This window comes from Pipistrellus kuhlii, unplaced genomic scaffold, assembly GCF_014108245.1.
Source record: "Pipistrellus kuhlii isolate mPipKuh1 unplaced genomic scaffold, mPipKuh1.p scaffold_m20_p_58, whole genome shotgun sequence".
In the NCBI taxonomy this organism is placed as follows: domain Eukaryota; kingdom Metazoa; phylum Chordata; class Mammalia; order Chiroptera; family Vespertilionidae; genus Pipistrellus; species Pipistrellus kuhlii.
Window position 1 is genome coordinate 1,787,369 of NW_023425560.1, and position 19,549 is coordinate 1,806,917.

The 19,549-nt window shown below is 66.3% G+C and overlaps 1 protein-coding gene across 30 annotated transcripts in view; it reads left to right on the forward strand.

The window, feature by feature from the left end:
* Positions 1-19,549, forward strand: part of ABLIM2 (actin binding LIM protein family member 2) — a 93,858-nt gene that overhangs the window by 33,488 nt on the left and 40,821 nt on the right. For 18 of the 30 annotated variants that reach the window (XR_004984197.2, XR_004984196.2, XM_045573940.1 and 15 more), the window contains exons 4-9: positions 2,377-2,492; positions 4,888-5,014; positions 7,281-7,374; positions 14,554-14,641; positions 16,320-16,378; positions 19,446-19,490. Coding sequence is in view for 28 of the 30 variants with exons in the window: in XM_045573940.1 (XP_045429896.1) it covers positions 2,377-2,492; positions 4,888-5,014; positions 7,281-7,374; positions 14,554-14,641; positions 16,320-16,378; positions 19,446-19,490 (529 nt within the window). In the remaining 2 variants the exon portion in view is untranslated. The remainder of the gene's footprint in view (positions 1-2,376; positions 2,493-4,887; positions 5,015-7,280; positions 7,375-14,553; positions 14,642-16,319; positions 16,379-19,445; positions 19,491-19,549) is intronic. The other 12 variants (XM_045573942.1, XM_036417125.2, XM_036417135.2 and 9 more) reach the window with 4 other exon arrangements.

The window sequence follows — 19,549 nt, forward strand, 5'->3', positions numbered from 1 at the left end:
AACTGGACATAACTATAGAAACTACTTATCTAAAGCAAAAAGACCAAAAAAAAGACTGACTATGTGACGAGAGGCTGGGGGGTCTGTGGATATAGATCTGTCTGTCTGTCCCTCTGGGTTGGGAGTGGAGACCCAGGGGACTAGAGAAGACTGAAAAAAATTGGAAGAAATAAAGGTTGGAAAATGTCCAAATTTGATGAAAACTGGTAACGCATGGTTCCAAGAATCCCAGTGAACCCCATGGGAATAAACACAACAGAAATCTGCCGACTCTAGCACAATCAAATTTCTGAGAAACAATAATAAGAAGAAAATCTTAGAAGCAGCGAGAGAAAAAACACCACCACATATGTACAGTGGAATCTATCCTATATAATAAAAGGGTAATATGCAAATAGACTGAATGGCAGAACCACTGAACAATCAACCAAAGTGTAATATGGTAATGATATGCTAAGGCTGCTCAGCCACTTGCTATGACGTGCACTGACCACCAGGGGGCAGATGCTCCAACTGGTAGGTTAGCTTGCTGCTTGGGTCCAGCCAATTAGGACTGAGCAAAATGGACCAGCCACGCCCTGGAGCCCTCCCATAGTTCCTCCCCAGCCCAGCCGTGCACCAATGGGGTCCCTCAGCCTAGCCTGCACCCTCTTGCATTCCGGGCCCCTCAGGGGATGTCAGAGAGCTGGTCTCGCCCGATCCCGCAGGCCACTCCCCTTGGGAGGGTGCCAGATGCAGGGCTCACAGTGGGCGAGCCTCTTCTTATCGGGACTGATTGGGCGGGAGCCCACAGCAGCCACAATGGGGTCAGGATGAGCAAGAGCGGCAGGTAGGAACTGCAAGTGGCATTGGACTGCGGGTTTCAGCCTGATCCTTGCAGGCCACCCAGAGGGACCCCACCTGCGCACGAATTCATGCACCAGGCCTCCAGTGTATATGTATAAGGCTAATATACAGAGTGTCCCCACGGGAGTTCAGGGAGTACTAACGCTCACTATAACGTGTGCTGACCACCAGGGGGTGGCATGGAGTGAAGGAAAGCCCTGGCCGGCAGCCGGCACCAAGGAAGGGAGGCCCCAGCCAGCAGCCGGTGAGCCCCAATCGGCCCTGATCACCAGCCAGGCCTACGGCCCTTACTCGTGCACAAATTTCATGCACTGGGCCGCTGGTAAAAGAATTCCTGCAGACTTCTTATCTGAAACTGTGTGCACCAGAAGACAATAGAACAGCATCTTTATTTATTTAAAAATATATATATTTTATTGATTTCTTATAGAGAGAAAGAGAGAGGAATAGAGAGTTAGAAACATCAATGAGAGAGAAACACCGACCAGCTGCCTCCTGCACCCCCCCCCCCCACCGGAGATGTGCCCACAACCAAGGTACATGCCCTTGACCGGAATCGAACCTGGGACCTTCAGTCTGCAGGCCGACGCTCTATCCACTAAGCCAAACCGGTTTGGGCTAGAATAACATCTTTAAAGAGCTGAAAAAATCTATAAAAAACCCCCACACAACCCTTCAAAAATGAAGGCAAGACCGGTAAAGGGTATGGCGTTCTTTTTGGGGGGTGATAAAACCTTCCTCAAATGGACTGTGAGGATGGTCGCACCGCGTTGACTTCCCTAACAGCCTTCGAGTGGGATGTGGCGGTTAGCGTGTGCACGAACAGAAGTGTCGGTAAAGTGGTCAGTCGGAAAACAAAGACGTGTAGACGCACAGACGCTGAGGGGATGTGTTGCCGGGTGTCCTGCACCGATTAGAGGAAACTTCAAGCTGAAGGAGAACGTCAAAAGACACAGAAGAAGCAAAGCAAGCCGTCAGCTGGTAGATAACACGTATGTCCTGGAGCACTGGTGTCCGAAATATATAAAGAGCTTCTGCAAGTCAATATTAGAAGAAGAAGAAAATGGGGGGGAAAGAAAACCTTATTAAAACATGGGCAAACGAGTTTAACATGTGCTCCCCGCAATATGTATGTGAGAAAGAGGCTGAGCATCGTCCGCACCAGGGGAGGCAGCTCGGACTCAGGTGAAATGCCGCCCTAGAGCCCCCAGAATGCCCGGAACTGAGATGAAGGGTGGGGGTGTCGGTGAGGACCGGAGCGAAAGGAGCTCTCGGACACCCTGGTGGGACGCCGAAGGGTGCCACCGCCGGGGGAGGCAGTTGGCCGGACGCACAGGTGGCGTGTGACCCCGCACCTCCGCTCCTCGGGGCCCGCTGGCTCCCTCTGCTGGTGTGGGTGAGGCACTGCTCTCCGGTGTCACGGACTGGCCTGAGGGCACCCCGCAGGGCGCGGCAGCACTGGGTGAGGGACCGGGAGGAGGTGGCGGTGTGTGCGTGGGTCCTGGCTTGTCACTCCTTCTCTCGTTTCAGGCTGCCCTTCCCGCCTGGAGACCGTGTGACCTTCAACGGGAAGGAATGCATGTGCCAGAAGTGTTCCCTGCCCAAGTCCACGGGGGGCAGTGCGCACCTGTCCCAGGGCCTCTGGAGTGAGTGGGCGCTGAGTGGCGGGGGGGGGGGGGGTGAGTGGGGGAGGCGCTGACCAGAGGGGGGGGATCATAAGGAAGGGAACCGGGATAGAATCTCCGGTACATTCATGCCGTCAAACCTTTGCACGGGCTGTGCCCGCTGCCCCGTGAGCCACTCCTGCTTTCCACCCACCTCCCTCCCAGCTCTGGCCTGCCTCCTCCAGGAAGCCTTCCTGGCTGCTTCTCGTCCTCTCCCTCCTGCTCACTCGGCCCCCAACCATCAGCTCCAGGCCGTCTAGACGCCCCTTGGAAAGCCCTTAAAAGAGCATTGAACTTGGCTCCTGTGGTCAGGGTGTATATGCAGTAGGTGCTCAATATGTGCTTCTTGCATGTAGAAGCTGGAGATCGTTCCTCTAAAAGCAGGAGCGCCAGCTGCCTGTGGGTGTGGGCACAGTGCGATCCGGCAGGCGGAGGCAGGTGCTGGCCTTTGCCGACGGGAGGGGGGGGGGGTACCGAGAGGGATGGGGGCCGGGGCCGGGGCCCCAGTGCTCCGGGCCCTGCTGCCGCCACGATCCCACTGCAGAGGTGGTGCTTGGAGCCCCCCTGCGTGTGGGGTCGCTGTGGTGTCCCAGCACCTGGGCCACGTGGCCTGGGGCAGCGTGGGCGTTCCTGCTGATTTCCGGAGCCAGGCCCTTGCCCAGTGTTGGTTCCTCCCGCCCACGTGGTTCCCATCCATTCATTCATTCATTCACTCCCCCCCCCCCCCACCTGGGCAGCGGTGGAGGAAAGCCTCCCATCCCTCAGACACTGGACCTTGGAGCTGGAGTCTGTCTTAAAGTCATTTTCCAAAGTTGCATGTGGTTTGGATGGTGTGATAATTTGGGAAAGCCAGAGCTTGCAAGCAACCCTGGGACCGTTATGGCTCTGGCTGGAGGGTGCACCTGCCCAGGCCCAGGTGCTCCACCCCCGGCAGGCAGGCCTCTGTCTCCCCAGCTCCCGGCCCAGTGCATACAGTCAGTGCCCAGCCATGGCCCATGCATGCAGTCAGCGCCGAGCCACGGCCCGGTGGATGCAGTCAGTGCCCAGCCACAGCCTGGTGCATGCAGTCAGCGCTCAGCCATGACCCAGTACATGCAGTCAGCGCTCAGCCATGACCCAGTGCATGCAGTCAGCGCTCAGCCACGGCCCAGCTCAGCCATGGCCCATGCATGCAGTCAGGGCCGAGCCATGGCCCGGTGCATGCAGTCAGCTCAGCCATGGCCCAGTGCATGCAGTCAGCTCAGCCACAGCCCAGTGCATGCAGTCAGCGCTCAGCCACGGCCCTGTGCATGCAGTCAGCGCTCAGCCACGGCCCAGTGCATGCAGTCAGCGCTCAGCCACGGCCCGGTGCATGCAGTCAGCGCTCAGCCACGGCCCGGTGCATACAGTCAGCTCAGCCATGGCCCAGTGCATGCAGTCAGCTCAGCCACGGCCTGGTGCATGCAGTCAGCGCTCAGCCATGGCCCAGTGCATGCAGTCAGCTCAGCCACAGCCCAGTGCATGCAGTCAGCGCTCAGCCACAGGCCCGGTGCATGCAGTCAGCGCCCAGCCACAGCCCGGTGCATGCAGTCAGCGCTCAGCCACAGCCCGGTGCATGCAGTCAGCTCAGCCACAGCCCGGTGCATGCAGTCAGCGCTCAGCCACGGCCTAGTGCATGCAGTCAGCTCAGCCATGGCCCAGTGCATGCAGTCAGCTCAGCCACGGCCCGGTGCATGCAGTCAGCTCAGCCACAGCCCAGTGCATGCAGTCAGCGCTCAGCCACAGCCCAGTGCATACAGTCAGCTCAGCCACAGCCCAGTGCATGCAATCAGCGCTCAGCCACAGCCCAGTGCATGCAGTCAGCGCTCAGCCACAGCCCAGTGCATGCAGTCAGCGCTCAGCCACGGCCTGGTGCATGCAGTCAGCTCAGCCATGGCCCGGTGCATGCAGTCAGCGCTCAGCCACAGCCCAGTGCATGCAGTCAGCGCTCAGCCACGGCCCAGTGCATGCAGTCAGCGCTCAGCCACGGCCCAGTGCATACAGTCAGCTCAGCCACAGCCCGGTGCATGCAATCAGCGCTCAGCCACAGCCCAGTGCATACAGTCAGCTCAGCCACAGCCCAGTGCATGCAATCAGCGCTCAGCCACAGCCCAGTGCATACAGTCAGCTCAGCCACAGCCCGGTGCATGCAGTCAGCTCAGCCACGTGGGAACAAGCTTGGTGACTTGTTTTCTACATGTGTGCCCCCCTGCCCTGTAGCAGGTCCCCACAGCACACCAGCCGGACTGTCCCCTCTGTCTGCTCCCCAGGGCACTCACTGCTTTCAGGGTGTCCCGAGACCCAGCGCCGAGGCTCCCCTCCCCGGGCCCCTGCGGTGACATCTGTGTCCTCTCCGCAGGCTGCGGGGGCTGCGGCGCAGAAATAAAAAACGGCCAGTCCCTGGTGGCCCTGGACAAGCACTGGCACCTGGGCTGCTTCAAGTGCAAGACCTGCGGGAAGGAGCTGAACGCCGAGTACATCAGCAAGTGAGCGGGCCGAGCTGGAGCCTCGGGGGGCCCCGCCTGCCCTGCCTGCCCTGCTCCCCTGGCCGGGCTGGTGTCTGTCCCTGCGCCATGCAGCCTGCTGCCTTAGGTCTGCAGAGACGCCACGCCATTCGTTCTGCTGACGGAGCAGATGTCACGCTCCCATCTTTGACAGTCACATGCCTCCCAGCCCATCCTCGAGGTCGCGCCCCCCTCCCCCCCGGCACGCCCTGGGAATTCGCCCCCTGCTGGCACCGGCTCTCCTGCACAATGCAAAGTGGCCAGCGGCCAACGCCAGTCCTGCGTGAGGGACGAAGGGCGGTGCAGTCTCCGTGGTCACAGCTGACACCTCAGCCCGGGCTCAGACCTCTCCTGCCCAGGCCCCACAGGGCAGCTCCCGCCGCGGGCCCACACAGCGCCCCTGTGTGCTCCGGGGGCCGATGGCTGCAGTGGGGAGGGAGCCTCAGGAGAGCCGGCCCTGCGCGGGCACCTGTGTGCCAGGGCGCACATCTCCGTCCAGAGCCCGGACAGACAGGGAGCCCGGCTGGGAGGGAGGGGGTGCAGTGCGGCCGCGGCCTCGGCTCCCAGCAGCAGGGTCTCTGCGCAGCTGGAGCCTCCGCTGGCTCTCGTGCCCCAGGGGATAGGCTGTCCCAGGGGCTGATGGTTAAAGAAGTCCTGCCATAAAACGGCACGGAATGCAGCACACATACATGCGCACACTGGCACACACATACTGGTACATCCGTGCACACACAAAAATGCTGACACACGTGCATACATGCACACACTGACACACATACACCGGCACATACACTCACAAGCTGGCACACGCACACCTGCTAGCACATGCTGGTGCACACACATCCTGGCACATGCTAGTACACACATAGACTGGCATTGTCACATACATGCCTGCACACATGTATACTGGCACATGCACACACACGCACACACGCACAAGCTGGTGCGCACACAGATATTGGCACATGCACACACACACACAGAGGAGGGAGACCCCATCACTTCTGGTGCCTTCCCTCAGATTCTGCAGGAGGCCTTGCTGGGTCTGTTTTCTTTCTTTCACCTGCACGTGCCTCTGTTTACCTCAGAACAAACGGTTCAGTGGAGCCCCTGTGCGGGGCAGCCCCTCGTCCCTGCGGCTCCGGGAGGAGAGGGAGGGACGCCGAGGTGGGCGGCGGCCAGCTTGTGTGAGAGGGAAGCCAGCCGCCCAGCCCCCGGGAGGCAGCGGCCCTGCCCGGCCCACACCGCCTGTACCTAGCAGCCTCCGACTGCCCCAGACTGAGGAGGAGGGCGCCTGGGCGTCTCCATGGAGACACCATCTTTGAACCTCGGGGGTGTGCTGCACGCCCACCCGTTTGTGGGAACCGCAGGGCCCGAGGCCAGTGGCCTTTGGATGTGGCTCCTCCGGCCCCCGTTTCTACCTCCCGGTCCTGTAGCCCAGGCTTCCCCCTCGGAGAGGCACCCCTGCAGCCCAGGCCCTGCCCCTCCCGCAGGCACCCTGTCTAGAGGAGGGTCATCATCATGATAATCACAGTCACTTTCAAATGAGCCCGCAGCCAGCCACTGGCTCAGGGGCTGAGTGACGACCTAGGAACGCCAAGGTCACAGTTCGATTCCCGGTCAGGGCACGGGCCTGGGCTGCAGGCTCGATCCCCAGGGGGGGCCGTGCAGGAGGCAGCCGGTCAGGGATTCTCCCTCATCATGGATGTTCCTACTTGCTCTCCCTCTTTTCCTCTGAAATTTAAAAAAAGGAAAGAAACGAGCTCTGGGTGGGCAGATGCTGGACCCAGCGCTGTGCCTGCGTGATCTCCGTCCACGAGCACGGACGGGTCCTTTTCCTCAGGGCTCCCTCTGTGGTGGCTCCGCGGTTAGGCGACCTGCCCCAGGCTGCCCGGCTACCCAGGGGCAGTGCCCAAACGGTGTGTCACTCCTCACTAATACCGCCACCACCGGCACCGCCACCACCACCGGCACCGCCTGGCGCGGACAGGCCCGCTGTCCCCCTGGAGGCGCCGCCAGCCCCTCCCCCTGCCGCTGAGCTGGCAGCTGGCCCCGCGCTCTGCGCCTCGTTTTCTCCATCGTGAAACGGGACCGTCCTCGCGGTCTGTCGTGGGGCTGGTGTGGTGACAGAGGGTGGGCCTGTCGCCTGGAGGAGGAGGAGGAGCGGGCTTGTCCCTCTGCCACAGCCCCTCTCCCAGGCGAGGGTGTGGGTCTTGGGGCGCCCACCCTGCCTGCTGGCTCGTTGCAGGGACGGGCTGCCCTACTGCGAGGCGGACTACCACGCGGAGTTCGGCATCCGCTGTGACGGCTGCGAGAAGTACATCACGGGGCACGTGCTGGAGGTAAGGGCCCCACGGCCTGTGTGTTTGTGCGGGGATCTGCACCAGAGCCTTGGCCACCTGGTCCTCCCGCTCTGCTGGGGACCCCGGGAGCCAGCCCCCTCCTCCAGGAAGCGCTCCAGGGCCTCTCCCTGTGCCCTGGACGAGCTGCTGGAGCTGGAGAGGTGCGGGGACTGGAGGTCCTGGTTCAGCCTGAGGCCTAGAGCGAGAGGCCGGGAGGGCTTAAGCGGGCGCAGCAGGCAGGACTGTGTGCCCGGGGCAGAGGAGACTGGTCGCCCGGCAGGCCGGGTCACGGGGCACTTGCAGGCCAAAGCCCTCACGCCCGGGGCCCAGGCTGCCGCCCTCACCCACCCCACCCTCCTCGGCTCTGGGCTGCTGGCTGCTGTTGGGGCTGCCGTGGTCCCTGGGGGAGGCGGGGGACAGGACCTCAGGGAAAGGCAAGCAGCTGAGCACGGGGTGTGTGCGCGGGGTGGAGGGTGTGTGGGGGGTGGAGGGTGTGTGGGGGGTGGAGGGTGTGTGAGGGGGTGGAGGGTGTGTGGGGGGTGGAGGGTGTGTGGGGGGTGGAGGGTGTGTGAGGGGGTGGAGGGTGTGTGGGGGGTGGAGGGTGTGTGTGGGGGGGTGGAGGGTGTGGGTGGGGGGTGGAGGGTGAGGGTGGGGGTGGAGGGTGTGTGGGGGGTGGAGGGTGTGTGTGGGGGGGTGGAGGGTGTGGGTGGGGGGTGGAGGGTGAGGGTGGGGGGTGGAGGGTGTGTGTGTGGGGTGGAGGGTGTGGGTGGGGGGTGGAGGGTGAGGGTGGGGGGTGAGGGTGGGGGGTGGAGGGTGTGTGAGGGGGTGGAGGGTGTGGGTGGGGGGTGGAGGGTGAGGGTGGGGGGGGGAGGGTGTGTGTGTGGGGGTGGAGGGTGTGTGAGGGAGTGGAGGGTGTGGGTGGGGGGGGAGGGTGTATGTTGGGGGTGGAGGGTGTGTGTGGGGGGGTGGAGGGTGTGTGAGGGAGTGGAGGGTGTGGGTGGGGGGTGGAGGGTGTATGTTGGGGGTGGAGGGTGTGTGTGGGGGGGTAGGGGGGTGGAGGGTGTGTGAGGGGGTGGAGGGTGTGGGTGGGGGGTGGAGGGTGAGGGTGGGGGTGGAGGGTGAGGGTGGGGGGTGGAGGGTGTGTGTGTGGGGTGGAGGGTGTGGGTGGGGGGTGGAGGGTGAGGGTGGGGGGTGGAGGGTGAGGGTGGGGGGGGAGGAGGGTGTGTGAGGGGGGTGGAGGGTGAGGGTGGGGGGTGGAGGGTGAGGGTGGGGGGTGGAGGGTGTGTGTGTGGGGTGGAGGGTGTGTGTGGGGGGGTGGAGGGTGTGTGAGGGAGTGGAGGGTGTGGGTGGGGGGTGGAGGGTGTATGTTGGGGGTGGAGGGTGTATGTGGGGGGGTAGGGGGGTGGAGGGTGTGTGAGGGGGTGGAGGGTGTGGGTGGGGGGGGGGGGGGTGTGGGTGGGGGGGGGGAGGGTGTATGTTGGGGGTGGAGGGTGTGTGTGTGGGGTGGAGGGTGTGGGTGGGGGGTGGAGGGTGAGGGTGGGGGGTGGAGGGTGAGGGTGGGGGGTGGAGGGTGTGTGTGGGGGGTGGAGGGTGTGGGTGGGGGGTGGAGGGTGAGGGTGGGGGGTGGAGGGTGAGGGTGGGGGGGTGGAGGGTGTGTGTGTGGGGTGGAGGGTGAGGGTGGGGGGGGGGAGGGGGTGTGTGAGTGGGTGGGGTGGAGGGGGTGTGTGGGGGTGGAGGGTGGGGTGGGTGGTGGGGTGGAGGGTGTGTGTGTGGGGTGGAGGGTGTGTGTGTGGGGTGGGAGGGTGTGGGTGTGGGGGTGGAGGGTGAGGGTGGGGGTGGAGGGTGTGTGTGGGGGTGGAGGGAGAGTGTGTGTGGGGGGTGTGGAGTGTGTGTGAGGGGGTGGAGGGTGTGGGTGGGGGTGGAGGGTGTGTGTGTGTGGGGGTGGAGGGTGTGGGTGGGGGTAGGGGGGTAATAAGGGGTGGAGGGTGTGGAGTGGGGGGGGTGGAGGGTGTGCTATGTTGGGGGTGGAAGGTTGTGTGAGGGTGGTGGAGGGTGCTAGTGGGGGCGGTGGAGGGTGTGTGTGTGGGGTGGAGGGGGTTTGTGTGTGGGGGGTGGAGGGTGTTGTGAGGGAGTGGAGGGGTGGGTGGCGGGTGGAGGGTGTGTGTGGGGGTGGGGGTTGGTGTGTGAGGGGTTGGAGGGTGTGGGTGTGGGGGGTGGAGGGTGCTGGTGTTGTGGGGGGGGGTGGAGGGTGTGTGAGGGGGTGGAGGGTGTGGGTGGGGGGTGGAGGGTGTGTGTGTGGGGGGTAGGGGGGTGGAGGTGTGGGTGGGGGGTGGGGGTGTGGGGTGGAGGGTGTGTGGGGGGTGGAGGGTGAGGGTGGGGGGTGGAGGGTGTATGTTGGGGGTGGAGGGTGTGTGTGGGGGGTAGGGGGGTGGAGGGTGAGGGTGGGGGGTGGAGGGTGTGTGAGGGGGTGGAGGGTGTGTGTGGGGGGTGGAGGGTGTGTGAGGGGGTGGAGGGTGTGTGAGGGGGTGGAGGGTGTGTGAGGGGGTGGAGGGTGTGGGTGGGGGGTGGAGGGTGTATGTTGGGGGTGGAGGGTGTGTGTGGGGGGTAGGGGGTGGAGGGTGAGGGTGGGGGGTGGAGGGTGTGTGAGGGGGTGGAGGGTGGGAATGGGGGGGCGGTGGACCCAGCCCAGGCCCCAGAAGCGGCCTCTGGGCAGTGGGCCGGGCGGTGCTGAGGCTGCAGAGCTGCCCACACCCCCAAGGGAACCCCCGGGACTGACTTGCATTTTAACGGCTGCTCCACCTCCGGAGCAGGCTGCCGAGGAGAGGAGCCGCTCAGACGCCGTGGCCTCGCTCACGGGGGACAGAGAACTGGGGCGCGTGAACACACACGGCAGAGGGGGCTGCCGGCGGGCGGGGGCGGGGCGGGGGCCCTAACACTAGTGTCTGGTGCCGGGAGGAGAGGTGACTGGGCGGGGGGCACGCAGCGCCAACACAGGTCCTGAACCAGAGACAAGCCCAGCCCAGCACGTGTGCGCGTGTTGGTGCTGCAGGCGTGTGACCTGGCCGTGGGCCGTGCCCTTGCGCCCGGGAGCGGAGACCTGCCCCAGCCGCGGCCTGCCAGCTTCTTGGCCCCACAGAAGGCTCCAGAACTGTCCTCAGGGAGCTGCCCCAGCTCAGTGCGGCCAGGGGTGTCTGATAGGGGGCCGGGGCAGCCCGCAGGCCTCCCGGGGTGGACCCGGGTCACCAGGGAAGGCGACCAGTCTGCAGAGTAAGCGGGCGGACGGTGCTGGGTTGCAGCCGAGCACAGCATGGGGTGCGCTGTCCACCCTCCCCCAGACTCCCCCCACAATGCTCTGTGTCCTGCGGAGGCTGATGGATGGATGGATGCCGGGAAGATGGATGCCCGTGTTCTCTGCCGGAGCCGGGCTGGCTGCTCCCTCCCGGAGAGGCGAGGCGGCAGCGAGGGCGGGCGGAGAGGAGCCGGGGGAGGCGAGCCGCTGGCAGCGGGAGCGCAGCCGCCCTGGTGGCTCCCGGGAGCCGCCGGAGCGCGCCTGGCTGTGCGGGCAGCGGGCCCGGGGCGGCAGGTGGCAGGTGCCGGGCCTGAGAGAGAAGGGAAGGCCCGGACCGCTGGCAGGGGGTGCGGCAGGCGGCCGCCCTCGAGGACACGCTGCCCGCCCAGGCCCGTCCCGGGAGCAGGCCGTGGGGTTGGCTGGTCGGACGGGGCTTTGGCGCCAGGACCCCGGCAGGTAGGCAGCCTGGCCAGGTGCCCCCGGGGGCTGGCGGGGAGGCCAGAGGCGCCGTGCGGGGCTGCAGGTGGGGGCTTGCAGGGAGCAGGGGCACCTGTCACTCCCTGCCCCCCATCTGGCCCCCAAGATGTTTGTCACCCCGAGCCAGAGCGGAGAGCAGCCGGCCCTGTCCTCGCGGCCGGCGAGCCCCCGGTCTGCCCGCACCTGTGCAGAGCCCCACCTGTGCTGCCGCCGGCTGCGTGTGCCTCGGCGGCAGTGGGCGCTCCCTCCGCCTCCCTCTCTCACATCGGAGGCATCCTGTGCCCCGGTCCCCGAGCCCTGCATGTCGGTGTCTGTCCTGATGGGCCTGCTCTGTGCCGGCGGGGGGAGGACCTGCTGGTCCTGCAGGGCCTGGGAGGGGCTGATGGGGGGGGAGGGGGCCGGGAGGGGACCGGGAGGGGCCGAGGTGGGTCCTGGAGCAGCTCCTGTCAGCGCTGGGCTCCGGGGGTGGAGGCGCCCAGGGAGAGGGCCAGGAGGGGCTGGGAGCGGCCGGGACAGCAGTGCAGCCAGACCTCCAGACCAGCCGAGTGAGGGGGGGCCGGACCCGCTGTCACCCCCTGCACACCCACCTCACTCCCGATTCGTTCTCAGTAGAATTAGCTGCCAGATAGGGGAGCAGGCGAGGATGGGGTGCTGCTGTCTGAGCCCCACCTGTGTCAGCAGCCTCGCTGTCCCCATGGCAACGAGAAAGCAAGTTTCCTCTGGGACCACCCATCCCTCCCTCGCTGCCTGCCTCCCTGCCTCCTCCCTCCTCAGCCCACACTCACCTCGCAGGTCCCCCGGGCTGGGCTGCCTTCCCGAGAAGGTGGAGACGGGTGCCTGCCTGCCTGCAGGAGACCCCGTGGGAGAGGGGCCGCCCAGCCCCGCCGCCTTGTCATCCGTTTCTCCGCTCCCGCGCCTATGGACACGGCCGATGCCGCTGTGAGCGTCCGTGTGCGGTGCTGAGGGGACCCCGTCCTCCTCTCTCTCGTTCTGGCCTCTCACCTCCCCCGGCCCCGGGGTGATCCTCCGCTTTCTCGGGACAGACGGTTCCAGGCGGCTGCGCCGTTACCTCCCGAAGCCCAGGGCCCCGACGGGAGCTGCTTCGGTTCGCTCTGCCCCAGCATCGCCCCGGGCTGCTCGGTGCCTGTGGGGTGTGGGCGCCTCACGGGGTGTGAGTGCCTCTCAGGGTCTGGGTGCCTCGGGGGTGTGGGTGCCTCGGGGGTGTGAGTGCCTCGGGGGTGTGGGTGCCTCACGGGGTGTGAGTTCCCCTCAGGGTGTGGGTGCCTCGGGGGTGTGGGTGTCTCAGGGGTGTGGGCGCCTCTCAGGGTGCGGATGCCTCGGGGGTGTGGGTGCCTCTCGGGGTGTGGGTGCCTGTGGGGTGTGGGTGCCTCTCAGGGTGTGGGTCCCTGCAGGGTGTGGGCGCCTCTCGGGGTGCGGGTGCCTCGGGGGTGTGGGTGCCTGTGGGGTGTGGGTGCCTCGGGGGTGTGGGCGCCTCGGGGGTGTGGGTGCCTCGCGGGGTGTGAGTGCTCGGGGGTGTGGTGTCTCAGGGGTGTGGGCGCCTCTCAGGGTGTGGCTGCCTCGCGGGGTGTGGGTCCCTGCAGGGTGTGGGCGCCTCTCGGGGTGTGGGTGCCTCTCGGGGTGTGGGTGCCTCGGGGGTGTGGGTGCCTGTGGGGTGTGAGTGCCTCTCAGGGTGTAGGTGCCTCTCAGGGTGTGGGTGCCTGTGGGGTGTGGGTCCCTGCAGGGTGTGGGCACCTCTCGGGGTGCGGGTGCCTCGGGGGGTGACGCCGGCTCCTTCGTGGCCTGGGTGGGCACAGCCCCTGCTCCTGGGCCCTGCGGACGTCCTCTCTGGCGATGGCCGCGCCGTGGCCGGCCGGCAGGGCTGTGTGCTCTGTCCGGGCTGGAGGATGCCTGCACATTCCGGTCTGTGATGGCAAACACCTCCTCCTGCCTCGGCGGTCCCTCCCTCCGGTGAGGCTGTGCTGCTCGGGCGTGTGGGAGCCGTGAAGAGGACCCCGGGTTTCCTTCTCAGAGTTCATGCGTGTAGCTTGCACATTGGGCCACATGGGGGCAAGCTTCGCCGGGCATGTCTCACCCCAGCAGAGCACGCACCGGACACGCAGCTTCATACATGTCCACAGACTGGACCCTGTGCCACCAGCCCCCGGACAAGAGTGTACCAGCAACCCCAATACCCGGGCCCCCCACACCCCCAGGCAGCCACCACCCCGACTGAGAGTGCTTCCGCTTGTGGGGATGGAGCCCCTCCCAGTGTCCGGCTGTTCCAAGCCCGTCTGGGGTCTTCTCGGGCTCACCTGGGCCTGGACCCGCTGACAGTGGGGGGTGGGGAGCGGCTCACAATGAAGCTCACCCTGTCACTCGCTCGCAGGGAAAGTGACTCTGACTCAGGCGAGTCCAGGGAGAGGTTGTGGGGCTCTTCCCGTTTCAGGAGAGAGTGAACCATGGGGATCAGCACCCGCTTCTTTTAATCCTCACCTGAGGACGTTTCTTTTCATTGGTTTCTAGAGAGAGTGGGAGGGAGGGAGGAGGGGGGGGGGAAGAGAGAGAGAGAGAGAGAGAGAGAGAAACATCGATGTGAGAGAGACACATCGGTGGGTTGCCTCCTGCCCCGGCCGGGGCTGGGGAACTTGCTACTGAGGTACATGCCCTTGACCAGGAATCGAACCTGGGACCCATGAGTCCACAGGCCAATGCTCTATCCACTGAGCCACACCAGCCAGGGCCACATCCACTCTTAGCCACAGGCTGCAGCCCCCGCCCTTCCCTGAAGGGGTAAGAAATACTCACTATAAAGTAAGACAATACTTTAAACACAATATTTGGGGGGTGTTTTGGAGTTTATTTGTTTGTTTTTGGCACCATGCAGAACTAAGCCGAACCAGTGGGTGCAATTAGTTTAGGTTATTTCAGTATTAACATGTAAACCTAATTTAATGGGCTTTAAGAATTATGAAAGTCATAAATGCTAAGAGAGAAAATCAAGCAATACAGAGATGCCTAAGAAAATTACTAATTTTCTCCCCTGGGCTTCCCAGTCCCTTCCCTCTGTTCCCCTCCACCCCCCCCCCCCCCACTCCCCAAATAATGCCAGCCTTGCCCTGCCCAGCTCCTCCTCCTCCTGGGCCCCTGGTACAGAGGTGACCAGTGACTGGCTGGCCCTCCACCTTCTGGGGGAGGTACAGGGAGGCTGCCCTTGGACGGCTGAGCCGGAGCTGCTGACGCCAGTGGCCTGGCTAGGCCTCTGTGCCCAGACGTGGTTCCCAGAGGGCAGAGCCAGCTGGCACCCACAGCACCGGCCACTCACCCGATCGGGCTCTGGGACTCCCTGCTGGCAGCATGCCCGCCCACACCCTGGCACCGGCTGCACCCACAGGGCCCTCGCTCTGTCCCCACAGGCGGGCGAGAAGCACTACCACCCGCTGTGCGCGCTCTGCGTCCGGTGCGGCCGGATGTTCGCCGAGGGCGAGGAGATGTACCTTCAAGGTAAGCTGGGCACACCGCCTGTCCCGGGGCAGGTCCAGCATCGCCCAGGCCCATCGCACGCGCTGTGTGTGAACGAGGGTCACGGGTGTGCTCCCCTAGTGAGGGGGCCCACAATGCAGCGGGAGCGGGGACAGGGCCCAAGCAGGCGTTCCTGAGCAGCTTGGCAGGACGGCGGGTGGGGGTGGGACGGCGGGCATGGTGGGAGGCAGAGCCCATGGCCCCGGTCTGCCTGGAGGGGGCAGGAGCTGCTGGGACCCTCCTGAAAGGCCTCGGGGAGGATGTTTGGCGTCGAGACCCATCTCTTCGAAATAGACTTGTGTTGATTTCAGAGAGGAGGGGAGAGGGAGCGAGAGAAACATCAGTGATGAGAGAATCATGGATCGGCTGCCTCCTGCACGACCCCACTGGGGATGGAGCCTGACGCGCGGACCTGGGCCCTGACCGGGAATGGAACTGTGGCCTCCTGGTTCGGGAGTCAGAGCTCACCACTGAGCCGCAGGGCCGGGCGAGACCCATCTCTTTGGCTGCAGTTCTTCTCAATGATCTCTCTGTGCCCAGTGTAAGGGGCCGCCGGGCAGGGCGGGCAGGGGCAGGCCGCACACTGCCCCGTGTTTGCTCAGGGGCTGTGTGATGGCATCATGCGGCGACATCTGGGCCAGCTGCCACACAGGCCGCCCTTGCTGCGGCCGAGCCTCACGGGTGAGGTCAGCCAGGATGGCCGGTCCCCGGCGTCCCCTCCTGTCCCTCCTGTCCCCACCGCAGAGCCCGTGTAAGAGGCCCTTTGTGCCCGACAGCAGGGCTGGGCGCCTGGCGGGAGGGGTGCCCCCCAGGGCCCGCCCCCACCGCGATCCCCGCTCTCCGTCCTCCTGCCCCAAGCCCGGTGGTCAGGGCGGCAGCTGGGGACGTGAAGTCACCACACAGGGGCCCCGTGTCAGGACAGACACTCGTCCGGGCCCTGGGCTGAGGCGGGCGCCACGGGGAGACTGATTCCTGTGGGGCCTCCCCTGGCCCGCCCGCTCCCGGCCTCGGTCTCCGGGGGGTTAGATGAGGTCTGACCAGGCCGAGGTTTTCGAGCTCCAAGCCACAGACCCCAGCCCCGCTCCCTGCCTGGACCCCCGACCCTTTGCCTGGTCTGCCAGGTGCGGGCTCCACCGGTGTGACCTGCAGGTGACCCGGGCAGGAAGCTCTGAGGAGCAGGGGCCCCGGGCGGCCTCCAGCCCAGACTCCCCGCAAGCCCGGGCCGGGTGAGGCGCTAGGATCATCGGGTTAGATGGCGAGGAGCTGTCCCTCTGTGCCCACGGGGCTGGCCAGGGCGTGTCCCCACACCCCACGTCCTAGCTTTCGAGGCCGCGGGCCTCTGGCCTGGCGGGTGGGGCGAAGGGGGCGTGGCCACAGGCCTCGAGGGCATTGCAAACGACACAGCAGGGAGCCCCGTGTACCCGCCCGTCGCCTAGGGGTGAGCCCGTGGAGCCGCGAGCTCACAGCGTGTCTGCCGTGCCCGTCCCCACGCTGGGCTGAGGCCCTGGGGCAGGATGCACCTGCCTGTCCGGGCCCAGCTCAGAGTGTGCCCGGGGCTCCCCGGAGGTGACGGCCAGGGGACGTCCGTCCTCCCCCCCACTCCGGACACCCCCAAGGCCCTGCCTCGGGTGTGGCACTGACCCCCGGAATCTGTCCCCAGGCTCCTCCATCTGGCACCCCGCCTGCCGACAAGCAGCCAGGACGGAGGACAAGAGCAAGGTGGGTGCGTGCCCGAGGGGGGGTGTCAGGTGTAAACAGTGGGCTCTGGGGTCGGTGCAAGTAGCTCCCCTTGCCCTCTGACCTCCTCATTTGCTCGGGAGGCTGATGGCCACATACCTTGAGGACAACTTCGAAGTCGGCGAGTCCCCAAGCGGTCACCGCCATTTTGGCTCCATTCCCAGAATGGTCACCTGAAGGGCAGGCCGCGGGGTTTGATATGAGAGCAGCCCCCCCACAGCCCCCACCTCCTTCCTCCTCCTCACTGCTGCCTCCCCGGGGCCGGGCCCTGATCCCCTCACCTTACAGGGACCCTGCGCTCACCCTGGCCCCCCGTCGGTCTGCAGTCCCTGTGGCCACACGAGGCAGCAGCTGCGGGTGTGGCAGTGAGGCCCCAGCCTGTGGGGACGCTGCCTGGCCTCCCGCGGGGACAGGCCTGACCGTCACTGTCCTGCGGTCGCACACGGCGGCTCCGCCACCCTCTCCCACGGCGCCTGTGCCTCCGGCCTCACCGGAGAGCCGGGCAGCACGCCCCCCTCCCAGCCCCAGTCCATGACCCTGCCGTGACCTCCAGGCCCGACCTTTGTCCGTGGACACCTCCATCCCGGAGGCCAAGCCCGGGCCTGCCAAAGGGGGCCCCCGCGAGTGGCCTCCAGACCCCACGCGTGCATGGCGTGTGCCCGGGGAGACCCACCGGGGGTGGGAGGAGACGGAGACCACAGAGGCCACGCGGGGACAGCCAGGGTGGCCACAGCGGCTCCCGGGCCCGAGGGAGCCCAGCGCCGGCTCTGCTCCCCGCCGGAGGCCACCGTGCTGCCCGTGGCCACAGCCCCGCGGAGGAAGGCTCTGACCCGGAGGCCCTGCACCCGGAGGGACAGGAGGGAGGGACAGGGCGGGAGGGACAGGGAGGGAGGGACAGGGCGGGAGGGACAGGGAGGGAGGGACAGGGCGGGAGGGACAGGGAGGGAGGGACAGGGAGGGAGGGACAGGGCGGGAGGGACAGGGCGGGAGGGACAGGGCGGGAGGGCAGGGAGGGAGGGACAGGGCGGGAGGGGCAGGGAGGGAGGGACAGGGAGGGAGGGACAGGACGGGAGGGAAGGACAGGGCGGGAGGGAAGGACAGGGCGGGAGGGACAGGGAGGGAGGGACAGGGCGGGAGGGACAGGGCGGGAGGGACAGGGAGGGAGGGACAGGGAGGGAGGGTCAGGGAGGGAGGGTCAGGGAGGGAGGGACAGGGCGGGAGGGACAGGGAGGGACAAGGAGGGAGGGATAGGGCGGGAGGGACAGGGAGGGAGGGACAGGAGGGAGGGATAGGGCAGGAGGGACAGGGAGGGAAGGGACAGGGAGGGAGGGACAGGGCCGGAGGGACAGGGAGGGAGGGACAGGGCGGTAGGGACAGGGCGGGAGGGACAGGGAGGGAGGGACAGGGAGGGAGGGATAGGGCAGGAGGGACAGGGAGGGTGGGACAAGGAGGGAGGGACAGGGCGGGCAGGTCACGCCCGCGGCTGCACAGCAGTGGCTCCGGGCCATTCCCAAGACGCTTTGGGAACATTTGGGGGGAGGCTGCTGCCAGCGCAGCTGCCCCCTGGGTGCGGTGCCCGGGGCCGGGGGCCAGGCCCCCCCATGCCCTGCTAGTCCCCGGTTTCCCTCCCAGCCCTCAGGCCTCTGTCCCGCCCAGGAAGTGAGGGTCGTGTCCGGGCCGGGTGGCCAGGCGGAGGGGGTGTGTCAGCCGGCTTTCCCTGGGATGGGCTCCAGGGACAGTTCTCCGGCCAGCTGGCTGCTCTGGCGGGGGAGGCAGGAAGAGAGCGCCAGTTAATGACCATGGACCAGCCAGCCCTGCCAGCCCTGCCAGCCCGCGGCTCAGGGTGCGGGTGGGCTCCGGAGGGCGGCCGAGGTCATGACCTCGTGAACTGCTGAAACCGCCCGGTCAGGTGGCGCCCATGACCTGGTGATCGTAGAGGGCTTCTGCCTGCCGTGGGTGTGCCCAGCAGTCTTACCCGCTGCCCCCTGCTCCGGCCCCGGGCCCTGGGAGGCGGCTCCTTCCCGCCCTCGGAGTCAGCTGTGCCTCCGCCCGGCTGTGTGACATCGGGCGGATCACTAGCCCTCTCTGGGCCTGGGCCTCAGCTTTAACCTGGAGACCGGTGGGTGTCAGACCCCGCCCGCTGTGACCCTGTAGTCAGTGCTTCCTGGAGGAGGCTGAGTGGGGGGCAGAAAGGCGGGGAGCTGTGGGCCCTCCCGGGCGGGGACACTCCCCGGGCGCGGGGGGCGCAGGGCCACCCTGCTGCACCCAGGGCGGGTCTAGCCCAGTGCTCTATCCTTCCTGACCCCGCGGCCCTTTAGTCCAGCTCCTCCCGTGGTGGTGGCCCCGACCACAGGGTGAGGCCCGCTGGTGGGCCGCCTAGACCATCGGAAAACACGGATGTCTACGTCACCACTCATAACAGTGGCGAAATGACAGTGGTGAAGTCACCACCACACGAGGGGCTGGGTTAAAGGGCCGCGGCGTCAGGAAGGTGGGGAGCCACGGCGCTAGGGGCTTCCTGCCATGGCCAGCAGGGCCTGAGGTGAGAGGGAGGTGACCTCGGAGCGACACGGAGCCCCCGGGAGCGGCCTCGGGCTCCTCGGGGAGGAGGCGGGGGCAGAGGGTGCAGGCGTGTGAACTGTGTGCGGACATCGCCTGTGGCCAGTGACACAGGCCTCCTGGCCGCAGGGACGGCGAGAAGAACAGACCCGAGTTCCCTTCGGAGTGGCCATCGCACCTGGGGACTGGGGGGTCGGGCTGGGGACCTGGGACTGCGCTGTGGGTTCAGGCTGAGCTTAGGGGGAACCCCTGACCCCGCCGGCCCTTGGAAGCCTGTGGTCTGTGGGGACAGGCAGTCCCATGACTACGCCCCTTTCGGCAAGCAGAGCCTAGTCCAGGGGCCGGGGAAAGCAGGGCGGGCCTCCCGGAGGCAGCGGCCCCGAGCTGGGTCCCGGAGGAGCCAGGGGCGTGGAAGGGGGGTCCAGGCTGACGGGGGGTCCTGCAGAGGTGTGCGGCGAGCATCACGCCCTGTCCCCTCTCTCCCTTCCAGATGCAGAAGCAGGTTTGCCCGGGTGCCACCCCCTGTGCCTTCCAGGTTTGTGCCGGACGGCTGGCCCAGGTGTCCCGTCCTCGCTGCTGTCCGCTGTGTGTAGG